Below are 19,378 nucleotides of genomic sequence, written 5' to 3'. Positions count from 1 at the left end.
GCTTGCCCTGCTCCTGTTTCACATGGGAAGGTGGTCTGGGGAGCTCATCAGGGAAAAAGTTGCAGGGCAGCAGGGTGGATAGCAGGGTTGGTTTTTGGAGGGGATATGATTTCCCTGCTTGCCCCAAGAGATAACCCTGACTTAGCAGTAGCTTGGTTCATTAGCGAAAAGCTTATGTCACTTTCTTTGATAAATTTGAATACGCTACCACAAAAGGGATGGGAATTGTAATATATTCGTCAAGTGAAGTCAATAAGAAAGAGTTTGACTTGACGGCATTTAGGCATAGACGCGTGACATACTGTACTATGAAGTGAACGGAAACCTATTAATAATTCATATCTATGAAAGTAAAAAAGTGACTTCAGCAAAAAATAATTATTAGTCACACTTAAATGACAAATTTTGATCAACATGTGCAAAGTGCACAACCAAACTAGAGCTGCAAAGAGTAATCGATTAAGTGATTAGTTGTCAACTATTAAATTAACTATTTGAATAATTGATTAATCGGTTTGAGTCGGTTTCTATGAGAAAAAGTAAAAATTCTCAGCTTCTTTACTCGTCTGTGACAGTAAACTGAATATCTTTGAGTTGTGGACAAAACAAGACATTTGAGGATGCCATCTTGCTTTGGGAAACACTGATCCACATTTTTCACCATTTTATAGACCAAACAACTAATTTGTTAATCGAGAAAATAATCGACAGATTAATCGACAATGAAAATAATGGTTAGTTGCAGCCCTAAACCCAACGCATTTTAAACTGATCCTGAAAACATTTATCAGACTGCATCTGAAAATATTCCTGATTACGGTTCAGCTGATCCGTGTAGCGTCCTTTGAAAGAATGGTCAGACATTTCCCTCAGGGTTTGACACTGTCACCACATCATCTTGTAGCCTGGCCACCCTGTCAAAGAGCGACTGGTCTCTCAACACAGACTCAGAAAGTGACACTCAGACAGTCTTCAGCTGGCCTTCAAGGTACTGTCTGCTCAGGATGCTATCAATGAAAAGACCTTACAAAGCCCCATAGTCCACCGGGTACATGTGTTTAAGCAGATTCAGCATGTTCAGAGAAGTGCTGATTCATTCTACTGTATAATAAAATTATATTCTTTTTCTTGCACTCTAACCTCTTTTCACATGCTCTTTAAAAGTGAGAGAAGAGGTTATTAATGTCTTCAAAACATTGTTATGGGTCTTAAAAGTGTTATTCTGAAATCATGATGGTGCTACCTTAAAAAATGGAAAGTAACAAGATAATAAAGCCAGCACATTAAAAACATGGGTGGAGATGCAGCTAACTCCCTCCAGTAGATATACCCTAACAGTGCAGTATGCTATTGCATTCAGTAATACTTTCCTTTTTAACTGGTGTCATGGTCTTCCATTTAACAAGGGTTTCAAGTTTGTGGTTCTTAGTGAACTGACTTTTATCCCTAACTCAGTCTTACAACTTAACATTTATTAATTATTTATTACTGAATACATATACACATATACATACGTACTCAGTTTTCTTGCCATCATGACTCACATTTAAATGTATGCTATAATCTTATCACATTTTTTAGATCCCTGTCAGCAAACTAAGCTATGCCATACTACTAGCCTATAGCAAAACTATAGCAAACTAAGGCCGAGCCTGAACGTAAGCAGAAAAGTACCTGTACTTAACTACAGTAAATATTAGGCCCTTACCAACTGGCCTTTAAAGTGCCCATATTATGAAAAAATCACTTTTTCTGGGATTTGGGGTGTTATGTTGTGTCTCTGGTGCTTCCACACACATAAAAACTTTGAAAAAAATCCATCCATGCTGTTTAGAGTGAGATACGGTTTCTGAATGTGTCCTGCCTTCAGTCTCTGGGTGAGCTGTTGAAAATCAGCACGGCTTGTGACGTCACAAGCCGAAACGAGCAGGCTAACCGCAACCATTAACTCGTAGCGTTAGCGTTAGCATGCTAATGCTAACGCTAGCATGCTACCTCGTTCTCAATAGCAAAGTACTGCTACAACACACACAAGTTCACCATAATCTACAAAAGAACTACTTACATGTGCGCCCTCATTTAGAAGACTCCCAGCTAATCCTGCCTTGTAACTGACCGAAGTTGTAGAAACAGCCTTTCTTTTACTGTCTATGGAGCTAGCTAGCTGACATGATCTACATCTGAGCTACTGGGCATGTGCGAGTCAATCAAAGATAGTACAGAAGAAGAAGAAGAAAAGAGGTCTCACTCTGTAGCTAAAACAGAGACCAGCTGAAAAGAGGATCTGCAGCAGTGAGAGAGAGCACTGCAGTACAACAAAAATATGGTGTTTTTTGAAAATTAAACCATGTAAACCTATTCTGGTACAACCTTAAAATACAATTATGAACCTGAAAATGAGCATAATATGGCTGCTTTAAGTTCTTTTAAAACATGGTAGAACAGTCTCTGCTCACTCAATATTTCCCTAAAAGACCTTTCAGGAAACAGGGCTACTTGACCTACTTCACTTACAACTTTCCTGTCACATAAGTCAGATCCCGCTCTATAAACTAACCCCGAACTCTGTAAAACTGTTAAATTAGTGTGGCCTGGGTTTCATAAACAGTTGAGCGGTGTTTGTGAAGCTCAGTTGATGGGGTGACAACATTAGTCAGCTGGATGCCCTGACCCATTCAGTTACAGACCCACTGACTCAGCACTTGTCAGCTGATGCTGCACTCACATCCCCCCTCCTCATATTCTGGCCTGTTAACCCCTATGAAATTACATCTTGAGTCTTTTATCCTGTCAGTGACTTTGACAAAGTCATCGCATAAGATTAGATGTATGATTTTTTAACTACATGATAGTTTTGTGCTGAAAGGATTCTAGAGAGAAACATATTACTAGAAATATCTGATTTTATTTAAGTTTTCCTGGAGGGTTTGCTATTAAAGTTCCTGGGTATACATGTATTTTTTGAGCGGACGGTGGCCCAGATATGTCACATAGCTGGCTTGCTGATAGCCTGTGAAAGGATGAAGGCCCATGGCTGGCGTTTGAGCTGTATGGACAGGTGAAATTCATAGAGGCAATGTCTAGCATGGTCAGACAAACCTTTATAGAGTTAGTTAGCTTGATTGATTTAATTGGTACACAAACAACTTCTTTATGCTCCATTTCCAAAAATTAAGTAATGTAAGAAGGAAAACCCAGACACTCTTTCTGAAGTCTATTAGTAATATCTGATGTCCCATGTATGACACCCACTGCCTTTGTTGCCTTATCAGCTGCTTATGCTAGCTAGCATTAGTGTGTACTCATGTACACGAGCAGTGTGTAAGTCCTTCATGCCATGTCAGATAAAGCAGAGGCCCATCAATTATGTCTGGCTTAGTGTTCTACAATGAGATTAAAGCAACCTTTAGCTACCAGGGGGTCAGAAGGTTGTCGATAAAAATAGTTTGGCTTACTTTTTTGGCATGCAGACATCAGAGAGAGAGAGAGAGAGAGAGAGAGAGAGAGAGAGCGAGAGAGAGAGAGAGAGAGAGAGAGAGAGAGAGAGAGAGAGAGAGAGAGAGAGAGAGAGAGAGAGAGAGAGAGAGAGAGAGAGTTGTTGGAACTAAGACTCTAAGATTTAAAACCCAATGCATGCTGCTACTTGACCTTGTTGCAATTCTAGTGTAGGATTTGGGAGCTCAAATTGGTCCCATGATAGTCTCATGTCATAAACGTCTGTGCAATATGTTTCATAACACACATTTTTAGTGGGAATTAAATTAAGTGTGTGCAAAATTAAAATCAGTTAAATAATTTTGGATTAAAACTGTCAGTATTAAGTTTATCTACCGTACTGGCTGCCTAGGCGTGTCATTGTGTAGACTCTACACTCACACACAAAATGTATAGTTGGATAGAAAAATTGTGGCTCGTTGATCATTGATCATTTACCATAATTTGTGTCCCATAGAATACATGTGTTTTTAATCACCTCATGTTTGAGTTGAGTTTTGAGTTCGGAGAGTGCGGTAGGTATTTAATTGAACTGGAATCTCAGTGTCCCTTATCCATTCCTTTCCCCAAGAATTCGAGTAAAGGAACGATTGTCCAGGGATGAAACTGTCCAGAGGCCGCCTGACTGGAGTCCAGACAGGCAGCAGGGTAACAGACACCGTACTCAGGGGCACACTGCTCAGTATACACCACAACGCTCAGAACCCGCCCAGCAAAGGACTGTTCCCCAGCCTCAGCCCAGCCCAGGCCACCATCCTGCTCACGGCCAAACAGCCTACCCTGTCTCAGCTCCTGAGTACCATCACTCTGGCCCTGCTGTTGACTCTCAGCCCTATTTGGCCATCCCTGCCCCAGTAGCTACTGCCAAACTTCCTGGACCTCCTGAGGTACAACCACGAAGAAGAGTGAGTGTCGACCAGATCCATGTCTCCCACAGGGAGGCAAGATTGGAGGCCAGGCAGGCCCTGAAGGAAGAGGCCCACACAGAGGGCCTGCTCAAGAGCAGGAAAGCCGTGTTGCCCTCAGAGATCCGTAGAAGGGAAAGGAGTGTGGATGATACTCACAGGGGCCGGCATGAAGACGTGGACTTGCAGAACTACAGCCCAGAATGGAGGAGGATGAGTCGAAGCGAGGAAGACTGGGATCCGGAGAGAACTAGGGAGAGGGGGAGGGAGAGAAATGTTGAAAGGATTAGAGAAAGAGGGAGAGAGCATCTCTCAAGCCACGACAGCCAAGAGGAGAGAGCGTTTAGATCGATGCAGCCTTCCCACATCTCTGTACGCCAGCAGCCCAGGCAGCATCAATCCTCAGACCCTGTGTGCCATCAAGAGCCCCAAATTCAGCAGCAGGAGCCACCAACGCAACAACAGTATGAACCCATAAAGAGACAACATGGGGCTCAAGTTCAACAGCAAGTTCCTCAAATGCAACATCAGTATGACCACTCGAGGCAGTCACAAGAGCCTGAAAGACAACAGCAGTCTCAAAGACAGCAGGGGTATGAGCTCCAAAGACAAGATCCTCCAAATCAGCAGCAAGACTCGCGGAGATATCAACAAGAGCCCCAACTACACAAAGTCTTTGAGCCTCAGAAGCAGCAGCAGCAGTCGGATCCATCAGGGAACCAGAGGTCTGACTCAGCCATCTATCTCCAGAAAGGCTCTTCTGTGCCTCAGGCCAAACACAGAAGCTTGGAGATGAGCGGAGGGCCCAAACCCAAGATACGAACCCGCTCCATGTCAGATATAGGCATTAGCCAGCATTCTGCCATGTATCGTATGGAGAGGGCAGCAGCCACCAGAGAGACATCGAGGGCCGTCCCTCCATCAGGGATGGCTAACGGGGAGATGGGCTCCCTGGACACCAGGGTGTCAGTAGCACAGCTGCGACACTCTTATCTGGAGAATGCCAACCGGAAACCTGAGTTGTAGGTCCACTGGCATGGGCTCTGTGTGTGCATCGCTAAATAACCGTCTAACTCTGCATTAGTGAGCTGTTGCAAATAAATAATCCAATCATCTAAGAAAATAATGCTGATAGAAGTCATTCTGTGGCATGAAATGTGTCACGGGTGTATTGCTATGATATCCACCATTATCATGTTCACTATCATGTCTACAATTTGGTTTTTAGAGCTTAACTTACGTGTGCAAGTTAGCATCAGTTCTTGCAAGTCACCCTTTGGAAGTTGTCTGCTGCTGCATGTTAACATTGGGTAATGGCTTTTCGCAGTTGGGTTGCAGTTAGGTTGTACGCAACGTGTGCAGTTTCTGGTAAGCTGCTACTCAACTAAAAACAATATCCCAAAACCAACTGTTGTTAATAGTTTTCTTTCTTCTACTTTTCCTTTTTGTTGTCCTCATCAATCTTTCTAAATCCATACACCACTCTAAAAGTGAAACTACAAAAGTAGATCTGACAGCAATGGAGGTAGATCTGGCTAGCAGCAGTGACCGGGACAGGGGTGCTCGGAGGCCTCGGCGTTACATCACTCCAGGAGACAGTCGCATGTCGGAGAGGTTTAGGACCCAGCCCATCACCTCTGCAGAGCGACTGGAGTCAGATAGGTACAGGAGGGGGCTCTCTGTTGCCATCTGCAGGAGCTCTTCAGAATCATTTAATTTTCTTGATTTATTTATTTAATACACTGAATTGGATGGCAGAGCGTGGTTCTTGGTCGGCATTCCCATAATGGTTCTTCAAATTTAAAAATGTGGTCGAAAAGCTGATGCTTGATGTATATTAATGTTTTCTGCAGGTCTCGTCTAAGCCCATCGCAGCTACAGGATCCCGAAGGTAAGTTTGGTTACAATGCACAATAAATGTATATCATTCTTAATAGTTTAAGGGCATTTAGTCACATTTTTCCAGGAGTTTAAATACTGTTGATGCCATGTACCTTAATTATTCGCTCTTTTTCATTAGGTGAAGAAAAACTGGACGACAGAGCCAAGATGAGTGTGGCTGCCAAGAGGTCTCTTTTCAGGGTACACTTCCTACTTCATGTACATTTCAATCAGAAAGACGATGAGAGTGTGAGATGATGAGATACTGTATATTATTGAATGAGCAATGTTTTAAAATCATAGTCTTAAAACCAGAAGATGGAGATTGGATGGAGACAGATGGTGGTGTTTGTTTAATTTCAGGTGCAATATTTAGTTAACTTAGCATTCATTGACAATCGTTTAAATCAGGGCTGTCAAACTCATTTTTTTTTTTTCAATTTTTTTGAAAATGTTGAATTACATTTTAATGTAAAAGGGAACAAGTGCATAATGAGCAATCTATTACAGATGATAAACAGCCTGAGATATCTTAAGAAAAATAAGTGCAATTTCAACTATATGTCAACTGTATTCTGTTCAGGGTAGAAAAGGAAATGAGTCTGATAGTAGCACCGGATATCATATTCCTTTAGAAATGAAAGTTGCTGTGAACACACCAAGCACACTGGCTTCCTATTAACCTCTCACGAAATAAGAACTGGTCCATTTTTCTTAGAAAAAACGACACTCTGTCCACTTTTCTACTTTTTGACAAAGACAAAAACATATGTTTGACACTCCTGATTTAAATAATAGTTTCTCACTTTAAATATCACTGTTATGGCCTCAATTTTTACAGTGTTTTTCTGACATATCCTTCCAGGAGCTAGAAAGGACATGTGATGGAAGTGTACCCAAACCGCGCTCTCGAAACGCTGCTGTAGAAAGGCGTCTGAGAAGAGTTCAGGATCGCTCACACACACAACCCGTCACCAACAGGGAGGTGGTCAATGCTTCGAGGTAGATCTCAGACTCTGCTTGTATAGCTGTGTTTTGCATCAGAAAATATATTATGCTTTGTCTCTTTCTTTTCTTATCCTTTCCCGCCTCTTTATTTCATTCTTCTACCTGTTCATGTTTGTACTTTTCTGTTCCTCTCCTAACCTCTTCCTCTCTTAAGACACTTTCTTTAATTTGCATTAACTGTATTACACCCCATCTCACCTCTTTTTCTCCACTTTGAAGTGACCCTGCCACATCCTCACAACCTCTGGGCATCCACACTAATGCAGCTCACGTCCCGAGCCCTACTGTAGTCAGCACAGGTGTGACCAGCATCAGGTACAGCTGGACACGGCTGCTTACTTATAATGTGCCTTGTATCTGTGTGAGTGTGCATGTGTTGCCTACTTACTTAAATAACGTGTATCTATGCTCGTTGTAACCCTGTGGGATATATGTGGTTGTGTTATACCTAAACCCACAGAATGTCTCTATTGCATGTAAATCATTTTAATTTGAATGATTTTCAAGATCTCACTTTAATGACAGTATTACAGTAGATTGACATCTATGGATTTAGAATTAACCATGGAATGGGTTCAATTAAAAACAAATAAAAAATTCAGAACGAGATTTGTTAGATTCTGAGCTTAAATGAATCAAAGTATTTTACCAAGTGGATTCATCGCTGTTGACCTTGAGATATCTTTGCAATTAAGATATAAATCAGAGATCTTCAACGGGGGGTCCGAGACCCCTAGGGTGTCCTTGGAGTTACTGCAGGGGGGGCCTCCAAATTATTGTTACTTTTTTGTCTCCAAGTTTTTTCAAAAATTAAAATGTCTTCACATGAATCCAACATATTATTAGCAAATCAGCCTATTTGTGGAAAAAAACCTACTGATGATAGTCTTACTGGCCTATAGATGAGGTAGTCCCTACAATAGCCATCGACAGATACAGGTAATCCCTAAGGTTTCACTGCTCTACATGGATGTTTAAGATTAAAACATGATTTATAAAATCATGTCAACAGTTATTATTTTAATAGCTTAGTATTCAATGCACAAAAAGGTATGTATAAAGTCTTAAGACAGCCCTACATGTTATTGTAATGTAGGCCCAGTTTAATATGCAACTTAATTTAATACGAGATATGTAGAATGGGGTCTGTTCAGTTAAGGGGTCCTTGGCTTAAAACACGTTGAGACCCCTGCTATAAATAAAGTCATCCCTTGCTATCCCTTGACATCTAACGGTATACATTATAACTCTAACACAAAGGAAATTGTTGGTTGCAACCAACTGTAATTCAGTGCCAGAGCCAGTGCACCTGTATCCTCATGTGAATTTAATTTGCCATTTGTACTGACAATGTGAATGTGCCACAGACACATGTTGCTCTCCATCTCCCTCTCCTGGCTGCAGGGCTGATCTGTTCATCCAGCTCATCTTACCTTGTTATTTCTGCCCCCCCCCTCCCCTCCCCCCATGTGCTTCTTCTTAGCTGCGTGCACCTTATAGGGGAAGGAAGCCGGTGTTTAAACTATAACTCATTCAGTACTTTCCCTGCCCAGTTTCTAAGCGTTCCATCTTGCAGTGTTTCTCACATGCAGGTCACGCATGACAGTGAAGAAAAATGTTACAAATCTAATGGAAAGGTCAGAGGTTGAGCCACTTAAACCCCTTAGCATGTCTGGGTCTGTGTGTCCTGCAGTTTGTTTACCAACCCTGGTTTAACTTAGCTCACTGCTGCGAGATTGCCATAACCCCCTCAAACATTCCAGCGCATTAGATGATTATCTGGCATATGTGTGCTGATCTGCTTATGTCTATGTTGATGAACCGGTAATCTGCCACAGTTGTCACATTTATTTACCTGCCAGCTGGTATTTGTATGCATGTTCATTACTTTGATATTTATCAGAGGAATACATGAGTTTTTCTATCTCTTAAGACTGCATGTTTAGTAAAAAACGTAGAAAATGTTTTGTTTGAATGGATACAGGTTACAGCTATTTCATTTAAAACTGAAATTTAAGTTTTCGATTAAACACTTATAACACTGCTGCCATTAAGATGGCACCTCACATCTAGTCTGTTGTTTGATTTTAGACACCTTATACACATTGTATATATTACAATTTAGAAACATAATCTTAGATACTTATAATCTCAAAGTCGGCCGTTCGGATGCAGGGATGGTGAAGTCAATGTGTGTTTTAACAGTTGGACAAGATTTCATCACTAGTAAAAAATATATAAACGTAACTAGGCATTTATTGTCTTGTATTTCCATTTATAATCATATAGTCAAGTCAAGTCAACGTTATTGTCAATTCTGCAATATGTGCCAGACAAACAAGCAATTGAAAATATGTTTCTCTCCGACCCAGGGTGCAATAAGGACATTACAACAAGTATAATATAAAAGATAAGTAATATAAACAAATAGGATAAAAAGATAAGTAATGTGTACAATACAATAATACATTCTAAATAGTGCAAATGTAACGCAAAACCAAACAGTATAGAAAACTAAATATATTGAAATGTGCAATATAAAAGGAAGATTTATTAGAAGACTTAGACCCATTCTTCACCCACTGACATCCCCCTGTCACTCCCCAGCATCCAGGCCTCCCCCCAGCCAGGCTCAGCAGTCCCGGGCCAGGAGACCCAGGAGCAGCAGAAAGCAGCTACAGCTCCCAGTGCGGGGGCAGAGGGAGATGGCCAGGAGCCTTTCTCTGATGAGCCTGACCTGTCCGCCCTCACCCTGGCTGAGAAAATGGCCCTTTTCAACCGCCTCGCTCAGCCTACAGGCCAGCTCGCTGAGGGAGCCCGAGGAGACACCCGCCAGCGCAGGGCCAACGCCCGATTTCAGACTCAACCCATCACCCAGGGAGAGGTGGAGCAGGTAAAGGTTTTACCTTATGCAAAAAGAAAGAAAAAAAGAAAACTGCGGGTCTTTTATAAAAACAGTTGCAATTTCATAAATAGAATGTGTACTTTATATGTTGAAAAAAATGCTCAAGATCAAGGAAGGTCTTACTTTTTATAATACAGTCTTTTACACACTGAGTCTAGTAAAACAGCAGAAACTAACAACAGCCAACATGACAAAGGCATGCAGCTTCTAGGGCATTTTAGTTCAGTAGATTTCAGTTCACAACATTACAATAGATTCCCCCCCCCCCCCCCCCCCCCCCTGTTTTCTTATGCCACACAAACCTAAACACCATCCTTGGTGGCATCAATCCTAATTGCCCCCACAAAATGAAATGAATAATTAAAAGTCACAAAAATATTTAGGAGCAGGCTAAATGTTAGAGGTGCAAACACCAACGTAAAATTAGATTAGATTAGAAAGATGGTCTAGTGCTGAAACGTTGCCTACTATTAAACTTTATATATTTTGTGTGCAAGAGTTTCTAGCTACTTTTGACCTGCTTGTCCCCCTTCGACGCACCTGTCTTGCGTAGATGTGCAAAGTATTTTTCTGGACTAAATTAAATTAAAATAAACAACACTGCATCTAAATATTATTTGGATGTAGAGTCTCCTTACAGTAAAAACGCCTGAATCAACGGGTGACTCACTTCCAGGTCACTTGCGCTGCGGTGTTCTGCAGTACACCAGTTTCCCTTTGGTGCGTGATGGATGAATGACATGATTCTCTGTGCAGCTGGATGACTCTCAGATACTGCCAAATGACAACAAGTCCCAGAGTTCATTCTGCTTCTGAGTTTTACTACAGTGGCCTGTAGATGTCACAAATAAACAATTCACATGTAAAAGCTCAAAAATCCTGTATATATGGAAACCATTGTGTCAGTCAGTGTGCAGCAGGGTGTTTTTGTTTAATCATGAAGCATCATCCTGTTTCAAGTAATATATGTGACCTTAAATCTCATTTTGTTGCTGATGATGATGTTTTTGATTATTTTTTGGGCATTTTTGGCCTTTATTTTGATAGGACAGCTGAAGTCATGAAAGGGGAAAGAGGGGGGAATGACATGCAGCAAAGGGCCGCAGGTTGGAGTCGAAACCGGGCCGCTGCGATGAGGAATAAACCTCTAAGTGGTGATTTAAAAGAGTTCACTGATTCTGTGAGCCTTATCTCCTCAGGCAGGTTCCATCTACATTGCCGAAAACATTTCCAATGTGTCACCAGCTTACACACATGTATTGTCCACAGATGAAAGTACAGTGCAAAAGTAAGATGAGAATTGATATACCTTCCTCAGCTACTCCACATGCACTGAAACCCAAACATGTCCTGAGAAACGCAGTGTCAGATGCTTGGTAATAGGTTTACTTCATCTCTACCATATTCTCAGTAGTCCCTCCCTGGTGTCCACACAGGAAGCTGAGCCGCCGCTAACCTCTGCGCTGTGTAACGGCAACTTACAGGCCAATCAGGGACAACATGTAAGACCCCTGCTGCCTGTACGGAGCTTCTGATTGGTTGCGTCCAATGATCCCACTTTGGGTTGATCTGATCGGTCCCGCTAGTGACCAAGTGACTAGTGTTGTCTTGTGTTGCTTACAGTAGCTGCTGAGCTGCAATCCAGTGTTTATTTTAAATAGGGCTGCACAATATATTAACAATATATTCTTTTATCGCCATTATTTACAGCAATACAAAATAAAAAACACATCGTGAAAGACAGATATATATAAAATATCAGCAGAAAACTACACATTAAAATGTAAATGTCATTCTTTTTTTAGAGGTGCCTTTTATATTTAATACACTGTTCAATTTGCTTGATAAAAGAATGTTAGAAATTATTTCCTTTCATTTGTTTTAAATTCAACAAGCAGTTTGTTGTATTTTAGCAGAATACTGAAAGCAGCAGAAAGGCAGAACTGAGTACACTTTAATAACTGTTTATTTAGCGCAAGTAATATCTTTATTATTATCTTTATGTTATCCCATATCACACGTTTTCCTCATATCGTGCAGCCCTAGTTTTAAAGTTTGAAATGCCTAAGATGTTGCTTTGTTATGAGGAATTGATTTGAACGTTTGGGGTGCCTTGTTTGTTTTCCATGACTCGTCATTTTTGGATGCAAGCCGCTTCAGTGACATGTTTGTTCATTGCATAACAAGCATGGGATTATTAGACTGCACATTCTGCAAGCTAGTTTATTCAGGCTTCCTCCCAACCTGAATAAACTTGCGCAAACTAAACGCTTATCTGGGCAAATACTGTATATATGGGGATGGATCTGGCCTTGATATTGACTGTGTACAGAAATGTGTGAGAGTCAATACAAATACCTTGTATTGCAACCAAAATCTATTAGCAGTAGTCTGCTGTAGAGTTTGAGCATCTCTGCTGGAGCAGACACACATACTAATGGTAATAGTGATACAGTGGTAATGTTGTGTTATACACAGGGTGCGATTTTCTGGGGGGGATGTGTGGGATTTCCCCCTTTCTGGTCTATTTATCCCTGCCTGTGCTCAATTATTTTTATCGCCAGTGGGGACAAAATGTACCCCCCCCCTCAAAGTAAATCGTCTAATTCACCAATAAACCATATATTATTTACCTAAAATAGAAATATTTTAAACTAAGTAAAGCACTGTAACGTGAACAGTCTACTCTATAGTATAAAATCCAAGCAGCAGTTGCTGGTTGAATTCAGCTGCTACAGAGCTCCAGGACGCCGGCTACCAGAGGCAGTTATTTAGTCGCCAATAGGTGACTGCGAGCCGGCTACAAGCACCGCCAGATGACGCTCCTTTCAGGGGCCGTGGTAGTGGAGTTAAGAAAAAGAAAAAGTGAGCGTCATGCGGCGATGACAGTTAAGTTTAGGCACCAAAACGCCTTAAGTTTAGTAAAAAGATCAGATTTGGATTAAATCACTCCCATGGAACAAACAAGCGTTTCCTGGGTGAAAGTATTTTGTTTTCGACGCATAGTGAACTCCAGGGGCGTGTGAAGTAGGGGTGCTGGAGGTGCTGCAGCACCCTCTGTTGGTCCCTGCCCAACACCGTGTTGCTTCACGTCCACAAAGACATTATGGATGATCTGATATTCAGGGTCTCATGGTAGAGTTTATCAGCCGAACTCCAGAGCGCAAATCTTTTTAGAATTTCTCACACACTTCGCTGTTCGTTGTTCTGAGTTCGCTGTGCAGTACGCACCATCAGCTCAGCAATACTTCATGGAGGGGAGGGGAGAGACAGAGGTAGAGTGGTCTGCACACCTCCACCACCCCTGCCGAAAATGACTTCCCGCGCGTCTGGTGAACTCTGCTCTCCGGCTTGAAAGCGCTGTGTTTTTTGTTGTGCTATTTCATTTTGAGATTATTTTCCATTAGATATTGAAGTGCATATGTGTTTTGGCATGGCCGGCCGAGTGGCACTGTATCCATGGTAGGAAGGGGGATTTAATTATCCCCCCTCCCCTCTGCTTTCTTCACAAATTGCACCCTGGTTATACAGTACTGGCCTTCAAAACGGTACTACAGATAGAAATACTATTTTCTGAATGTATCTGATCTTTCCAGCTGAGTTAAATGAACAAGGAATGCCTCAATCTGTTAGGGCAGCACATAGACATTATTGATTTCTCTCATCAATCATTTTCATTAAATATTGTCTGAAAGCACCAAAAGTCATTTTATTGTCACATTATCAGTACAATGGTATTGATTATGTGATTTTGTAACTATCATGTGTAGTTAGGGAGTGTTTCTTGTTCAGGGGTACATCAACAGTAGATGTCATGGTTTTTTCTTCACTTTCCTCATCCAGACATTTCTGACAGAAGTCAGCATGACCCAAATATACTGGAATTTACCCTTAAGGGCACCACTGACAATTCCATGCATTTTATAAATCAAATGATAAGTTGATAAACAAGCAAATATGAACACACACGGTAAAATGAAAAAAGTTACCAAAGCAGATCCAGACAAGATGAATGCCGTTGGGATATTAAAATTGTTTGTGAATGGCATAGATACATATGAGTGTCAGATGATAACTGTGGGAGCTCTGTACATGTTTTGTCTGTTTCGTTGTTATGATTCAGTTGTGTTACAGTCTGTGCTTCCTGCTGCCATTTTGTGAATATCAGAGTTGCTGCTGCTTCACGAGCAAACCTGAACTACTTCAATGTTTTCCTTAATTTGCTTTATTTGCTGCTGTCCTTCGCCTCATCCATCCATCTGTTTCTTTCCTACCTCTAATCCTCTCTGTCATCACACTTTATTCTTCCATCCATCCATCCATCTGTTCTTCACCAAATATCTCCTGTAACATCCACACATACCTCTTCCCTGCCTCAAACACATTTAACCCATCCCTTCTGCTCTCCTGTTGTCATTCTATCCATCCCCAATTTCTGACATGATTCCTGCTGTTCCTGCAGCTGAAAAACGGAGGTGAGATCAAACTGGAGCCCCTGTCAGCCTGCCTGATCCGCTCTGTGGCAACCGTCACCTCCCAAGCCTCTGTCGCCACAGTAACAGTCCCGCCAGGCAGCAGTGGCGGCTTCGGCGGCGACGATGATGCTCACCGTCCAGGGAAGTCCACCGCAGTCCCCTACATCCCTGCCCAACAACAGGCTTCCAGCAGCACAAGCAGCCACCAGGAGAGGGCGTTGAGGTATTTCTCTATGACCCAGAGCGGGGAGCCAGGCCACCCCGAGCCTGAGCTCGACTCCTCCCCTCTCCTCCCTGTGAGCCGGCCAAGAGCAGGGGCTCCTCCAGCTCCCACGTCCTCCGCCGGTCACAGGCAGCAGGGCGAAGCAGTGGAGGAGGGCTGGGGAGAGCGTCACGAGGAGGAGGAGGTTAGGGGGAGACAGCAGGGAGGAGCCAGAGAAGAGATCCGAGACGGCAGCATTGAGGGAAAGCTGCACTCCCCCGACAGGGACCGGGACGGCAGGCAGCAGCAGCATCCCCAGCCTCATCCCTCTGCCGAACCCTCTCCGAGGAGAGGCCAATCAGAGCCTCTGCCCGGCCGGAGAGCCGCAGACGGACACTCCCAGGAGAGCAGGGAGAGAGCAGAGGGGGGAGGAAGAGGAAGACGGGGGTACCTGAGAGAGGCAGCTCACGTCTCCTCCACACAGGAGCAGGAGAGGAGCAGCGACGGGAGCCAGCCAGGCATCTCAGGTAGGACACAGATATGAGATGGAGAAGAGAGGGGGGAAGAATAATAAAGAGATGTGAATAGCTGAGGGTAAAAGGAGGGCTGTGGGAAGAGAGGTGAAAACGGAGTGGACATGAAGGAAAAAGAGAAAGGAAGTGACAAAAAAAGAGGAAGCAATGTCTAGGGAAGGGGCTGTTCTCATTATCCTCATTGTCTTATGCAGCGTGCTCCCACGCATGGTTGCTTTCTGCCGACTGCTCACACACTTGTCCCAGCTGGGGGTATTTGATTTGGCTGATTCAGATAGCGAGCGATAGTGTTGGGAGGAGAGAAAAAGAGAGAGAGAGAGAGACATCTGAAGCTGCATCTAATTAGCATATTTTTCCATGCATTTGCCTCGTGGCTCCCTTTGTCTGGAAAGAGGAAGACCTTTCTTGACATGCTTTTTGTCAGCTAATAGACGCCAGAGATTTTTTTAAATCGAACTGTGTGTGCTCACTGTCATGGCCTATAAAGGGGTTGTGGTCCCCAGGCACCCTATTACGCCTTTGGGTTAGCCTTGCACATAATACAGTATAATGGGCTGACCTGTTTTTATGTGCTAATGCAGAATGTGTCCAGGGGTGGTCTTTTTCCCATGCATGCACACAAACAGCACAGAAAGATGAAAGCACTCAGTGAGAGAGTGTAGAACAATTGGCCGGCACTTACATGAAGCAGGTAGAGGACAGGAAGGACACAATGGATGCCTTGTCTGCAGGATGTACTCTTATTTAGTTTTGCATGGGTAGATCTTCACTAAAGTATAGTGCGTTAGACTGTTAGTATCATGAGGCTAGAAGGACTTTCGTTGACACAGACTAATTGCCTGCGGACCTACCACTACATGCCTAACGCCGACCCTTACCCTGACCTTAATAAAAGACTTAAGAGAGTCTTAAGCCTAAGATGTAGTGGTTTTCCCTTTGGGGACTCAGCACAGCAGGCTTTGTATGATACTCTACATACATTATCTCGCCTACAAAGCTACATGTGCATGCATGTGTTTCAGGGATAAGTAGTGGTTACACAGGGTTATTTATGGTAATCAAACAATAAGGAAGAAATGGATTTATAGTAGAAAAAAAAGGATTTGGTCACTTCTACTGACACTCTCAAATTTTGGGCTTAGAGGTTGAGACACTGACCATGACCCACAAAGTCCCCATCTCTCTCTCCTTCATTTCCTCTTAATTCCCTCCACTATCCTTATCTGATGATAATCAAAAAACAAATCTCAAATTTGGGAGCATCCATGCATGTGGTAACTTACTAACAAACTTAGGGTGACAAATTGATTCCTGTGATGTCATTTATCTCGAGTGAGATTCAACCTGCTGCAAGTAGACTTTCATGGTCCTTTACACCCCCGGTACCCAAAACTCACAGGGCTTTTTATTTTGGCTGATCTTCTTCAGGACTTTGTGGCTGTATACAAACTGCTTTTGATTGACATTCTTTGACTCTCCTATTAGTTTTGCTGTACATTTTAGGGTGGGATAACTTCCATGTTTAAGATTGGCCTTAACAAACTCTCAGTATTGCACACAATACTGCCCAATGTCGAACTAAAACTAACACAGCTTTGGTTATATTTAGTTCTGTTGCAATACGATACAATATGATGAAAAACAAATAATTATCGTTTGCTTTACTCAAACTTGATTCTAAAAAGAAAAAGTTCATTTTGACCAGTAAAAGTTCAGACATTGTAACTACATGATTCCATACTGTATACTTTTCTTTCAGACTTGCCGGATCATCCTGCACCACTGAGGCCTCTGGTAGCTAAAGTGTCATCCAGGACAGTGTCTCACGTTTCAAGTAGACAGCAGCAAACCAACAACCAGCCTCCTCAAACTCTTCCTAAACCCTTCACACAGCAGCCTCCTCCAACACCCCCCAAACCTCCATCCAACATCCAACCCCAGGCGCCCTCCCAGCCCCCGCCAACATACCCCAAACCTTTCATTCAGTCCCCACAAACCCAGCCCCAACCTCAGGGATTTGTGCAGCCTCTCCCTAAACCTTACCAGCAGACAGCTCCTCAGCCCAAACCCCAGGTGCCACCGCAGACCCCACCCAAACCCCAGTCCTTCCCCCAGGCGCTGGTCAAGTCCCAGTCCTTGCCCCTGGACCACAGCGAGGACTTCAACAGGCACAGTGTCCATTCTGGAGATCTGCTGTCCCCCACAGACTCTGGAGAACTGCTGTCTGACGACATGTCCGCCAAGCAGATGTCCATCAAGGAGAGGTGAGTGACAGCTGAGCATTTGAAAGAGATGGATTTTAGATGTTAAAAACACATTACTAGTCAGGTTAATTCCACTATTAAGGTTGTGAGGCCAACTGGCTGAGATCTGAAACTGGCTGCCAAAAACACTGATTTAATATCATTTTAAGCTTACAGCACACTTTTTTCTGACACAGGGCACATTTTGGTTTGGTTGGTGTTATGATATCGTACTGGGTGATTGACCAAATTTGGACAATGTAATGCTTCTCTGGAGTGTGATAGCACTATCCCAACCCCTGGGCTGTGTACCAGATTTAGGAACATTTGCTGCCGGGCCAAGGGATACCGGGATGATTTGGCAATAAAAAGCTGAATAATATTGATGTAACTTTAAAGACTAGTATAGGCTAATTATACAGTATTTACTCCAAACTTCTGTTTCTGTTTGAGTTCGTTTTTGGTTATGCTCGTCCGTTCTGTCTTCTGCTGTGTTCTCTTTTCTCTTTGTCTCTCCCTCTTTTTGGCAATTTCTAATTTATATTAAGTCTCTGCCTTATTCAGTATGTGTGTTGGGAGGATAAATATAGAGAGAGAGAGACAGATCAAGACAAAAACAAAACTTACTATTTAAACAAGCATATGAACCTGCAAACAGACTAATGGGAGGCCCTGTCTACCTTTATCTTTGACTGGGCATACTAATGGAGTGTGGAGAACAGTTACATTTGACAGGTATCCCCACTCATTGCCAGCAACAACATTGTCAATATAAAAACAGTTTGAGGTAAATATCATGTTTTGGAGTCTATCAGACACCAAAGAGCAATCATAGAGCCACAAGTTTGCATAGATGTTCAGCAGTCGTGCAAGATATGAGAGACATAGTAGGAGAGACAAACAAGGCAATTATTTCCATCCATAAGATCACTTCACACATCAGAATCAGAATTTGAAAACGGTTTATTGCCACAATAAGTACACTGATTGTGTACTGAGTGTGCATGGTGAAAGGTGCATGCATAAACAAACAAACATATTAAACATTAATATGAAATAAACAATAAATACAGAAAATATGCAATGGGCAAATGTAAAGTCCAGGATGAAGGTTAGTGCAAGTGTAATGACTAGGGATGGGGGGGGGGGGCGGGGTGTTAAGAGTCAGTGTCAGTGGGGGTCTGGGGCCTTGTTGGTGAGGCTGACTGCATTGTGGTTAGATTGTTTGATCAGTGGTAACGGGAACAACTCATCTACAACATCATCACACTATGCGCTGCAATTTCTCAAATAAGAACAGGGTCTCCAAAAATTAAAGCAGATCCCAAATAAAGGCATGAGGGGTAAAATGCTCCCTTAAACCGAATTCCTAGCAAAGCTGCAGACACAAATTAACCTTGATTCCATTCACAAATCCAGGATCCAGTCAGAGCTCGGTTCTTTACAAGGTGCAAACTGAGATGTCCGCAAAGATCAGACACTGAGCCAGAGCCTCATAAATCTGCAGCATTTGACAGAATCAGGCAGAACTCATCTGCCCGTCCTTGCAGTATGTAGGTTTGTTCCACCTTATTACATTTCTTGGAGGTGAGAGAGATCCATTTATAGCAACATTGTGTTTCTCCTCCCAGCCAGCAGAGAGCTGTGTGGACTGGAGGAGAAATCCTCTGAGATTTAGCCGGTTCCTCCCAATGCCCTCATTTCTGCCCTGTCCACATTCAAGCAGCACAG

General features: G+C 42.7%; 1 protein-coding gene across 12 annotated transcripts in view; it reads left to right on the top strand.

Moving 5' to 3' along the window:
• Nucleotides 1-19,378, top strand: part of LOC116040669 (supervillin-like) — a 78,965-nt gene that overhangs the window by 30,508 nt on the left and 29,079 nt on the right. For 7 of the 12 annotated variants that reach the window (XR_004898239.1, XM_036004963.1, XM_036004956.1 and 4 more), the window contains exons 7-16: nt 4,067-5,422; nt 5,892-6,062; nt 6,254-6,291; nt 6,421-6,482; nt 7,147-7,283; nt 7,509-7,604; nt 9,897-10,182; nt 11,631-11,696; nt 14,657-15,398; nt 17,164-17,668. Coding sequence is in view for 11 of the 12 variants with exons in the window: in XM_036004963.1 (XP_035860856.1) it covers nt 4,067-5,422; nt 5,892-6,062; nt 6,254-6,291; nt 6,421-6,482; nt 7,147-7,283; nt 7,509-7,604; nt 9,897-10,182; nt 11,631-11,696; nt 14,657-15,398; nt 17,164-17,668 (3,459 nt within the window). In the remaining variant the exon portion in view is untranslated. The remainder of the gene's footprint in view (nt 1-4,066; nt 5,423-5,891; nt 6,063-6,253; nt 6,292-6,420; nt 6,483-7,146; nt 7,284-7,508; nt 7,605-9,896; nt 10,183-11,630; nt 11,697-14,656; nt 15,399-17,163; nt 17,669-19,378) is intronic. The other 5 variants (XM_036004957.1, XM_036004961.1, XM_036004958.1 and 2 more) reach the window with 5 other exon arrangements.

The sequence above is a fragment of the Sander lucioperca genome, chromosome 9 (genome assembly GCF_008315115.2).
Source record: "Sander lucioperca isolate FBNREF2018 chromosome 9, SLUC_FBN_1.2, whole genome shotgun sequence".
NCBI lineage: Eukaryota > Metazoa > Chordata > Actinopteri > Perciformes > Percidae > Sander > Sander lucioperca.
This window is presented reverse-complemented; position numbering and strand designations above follow the sequence as displayed.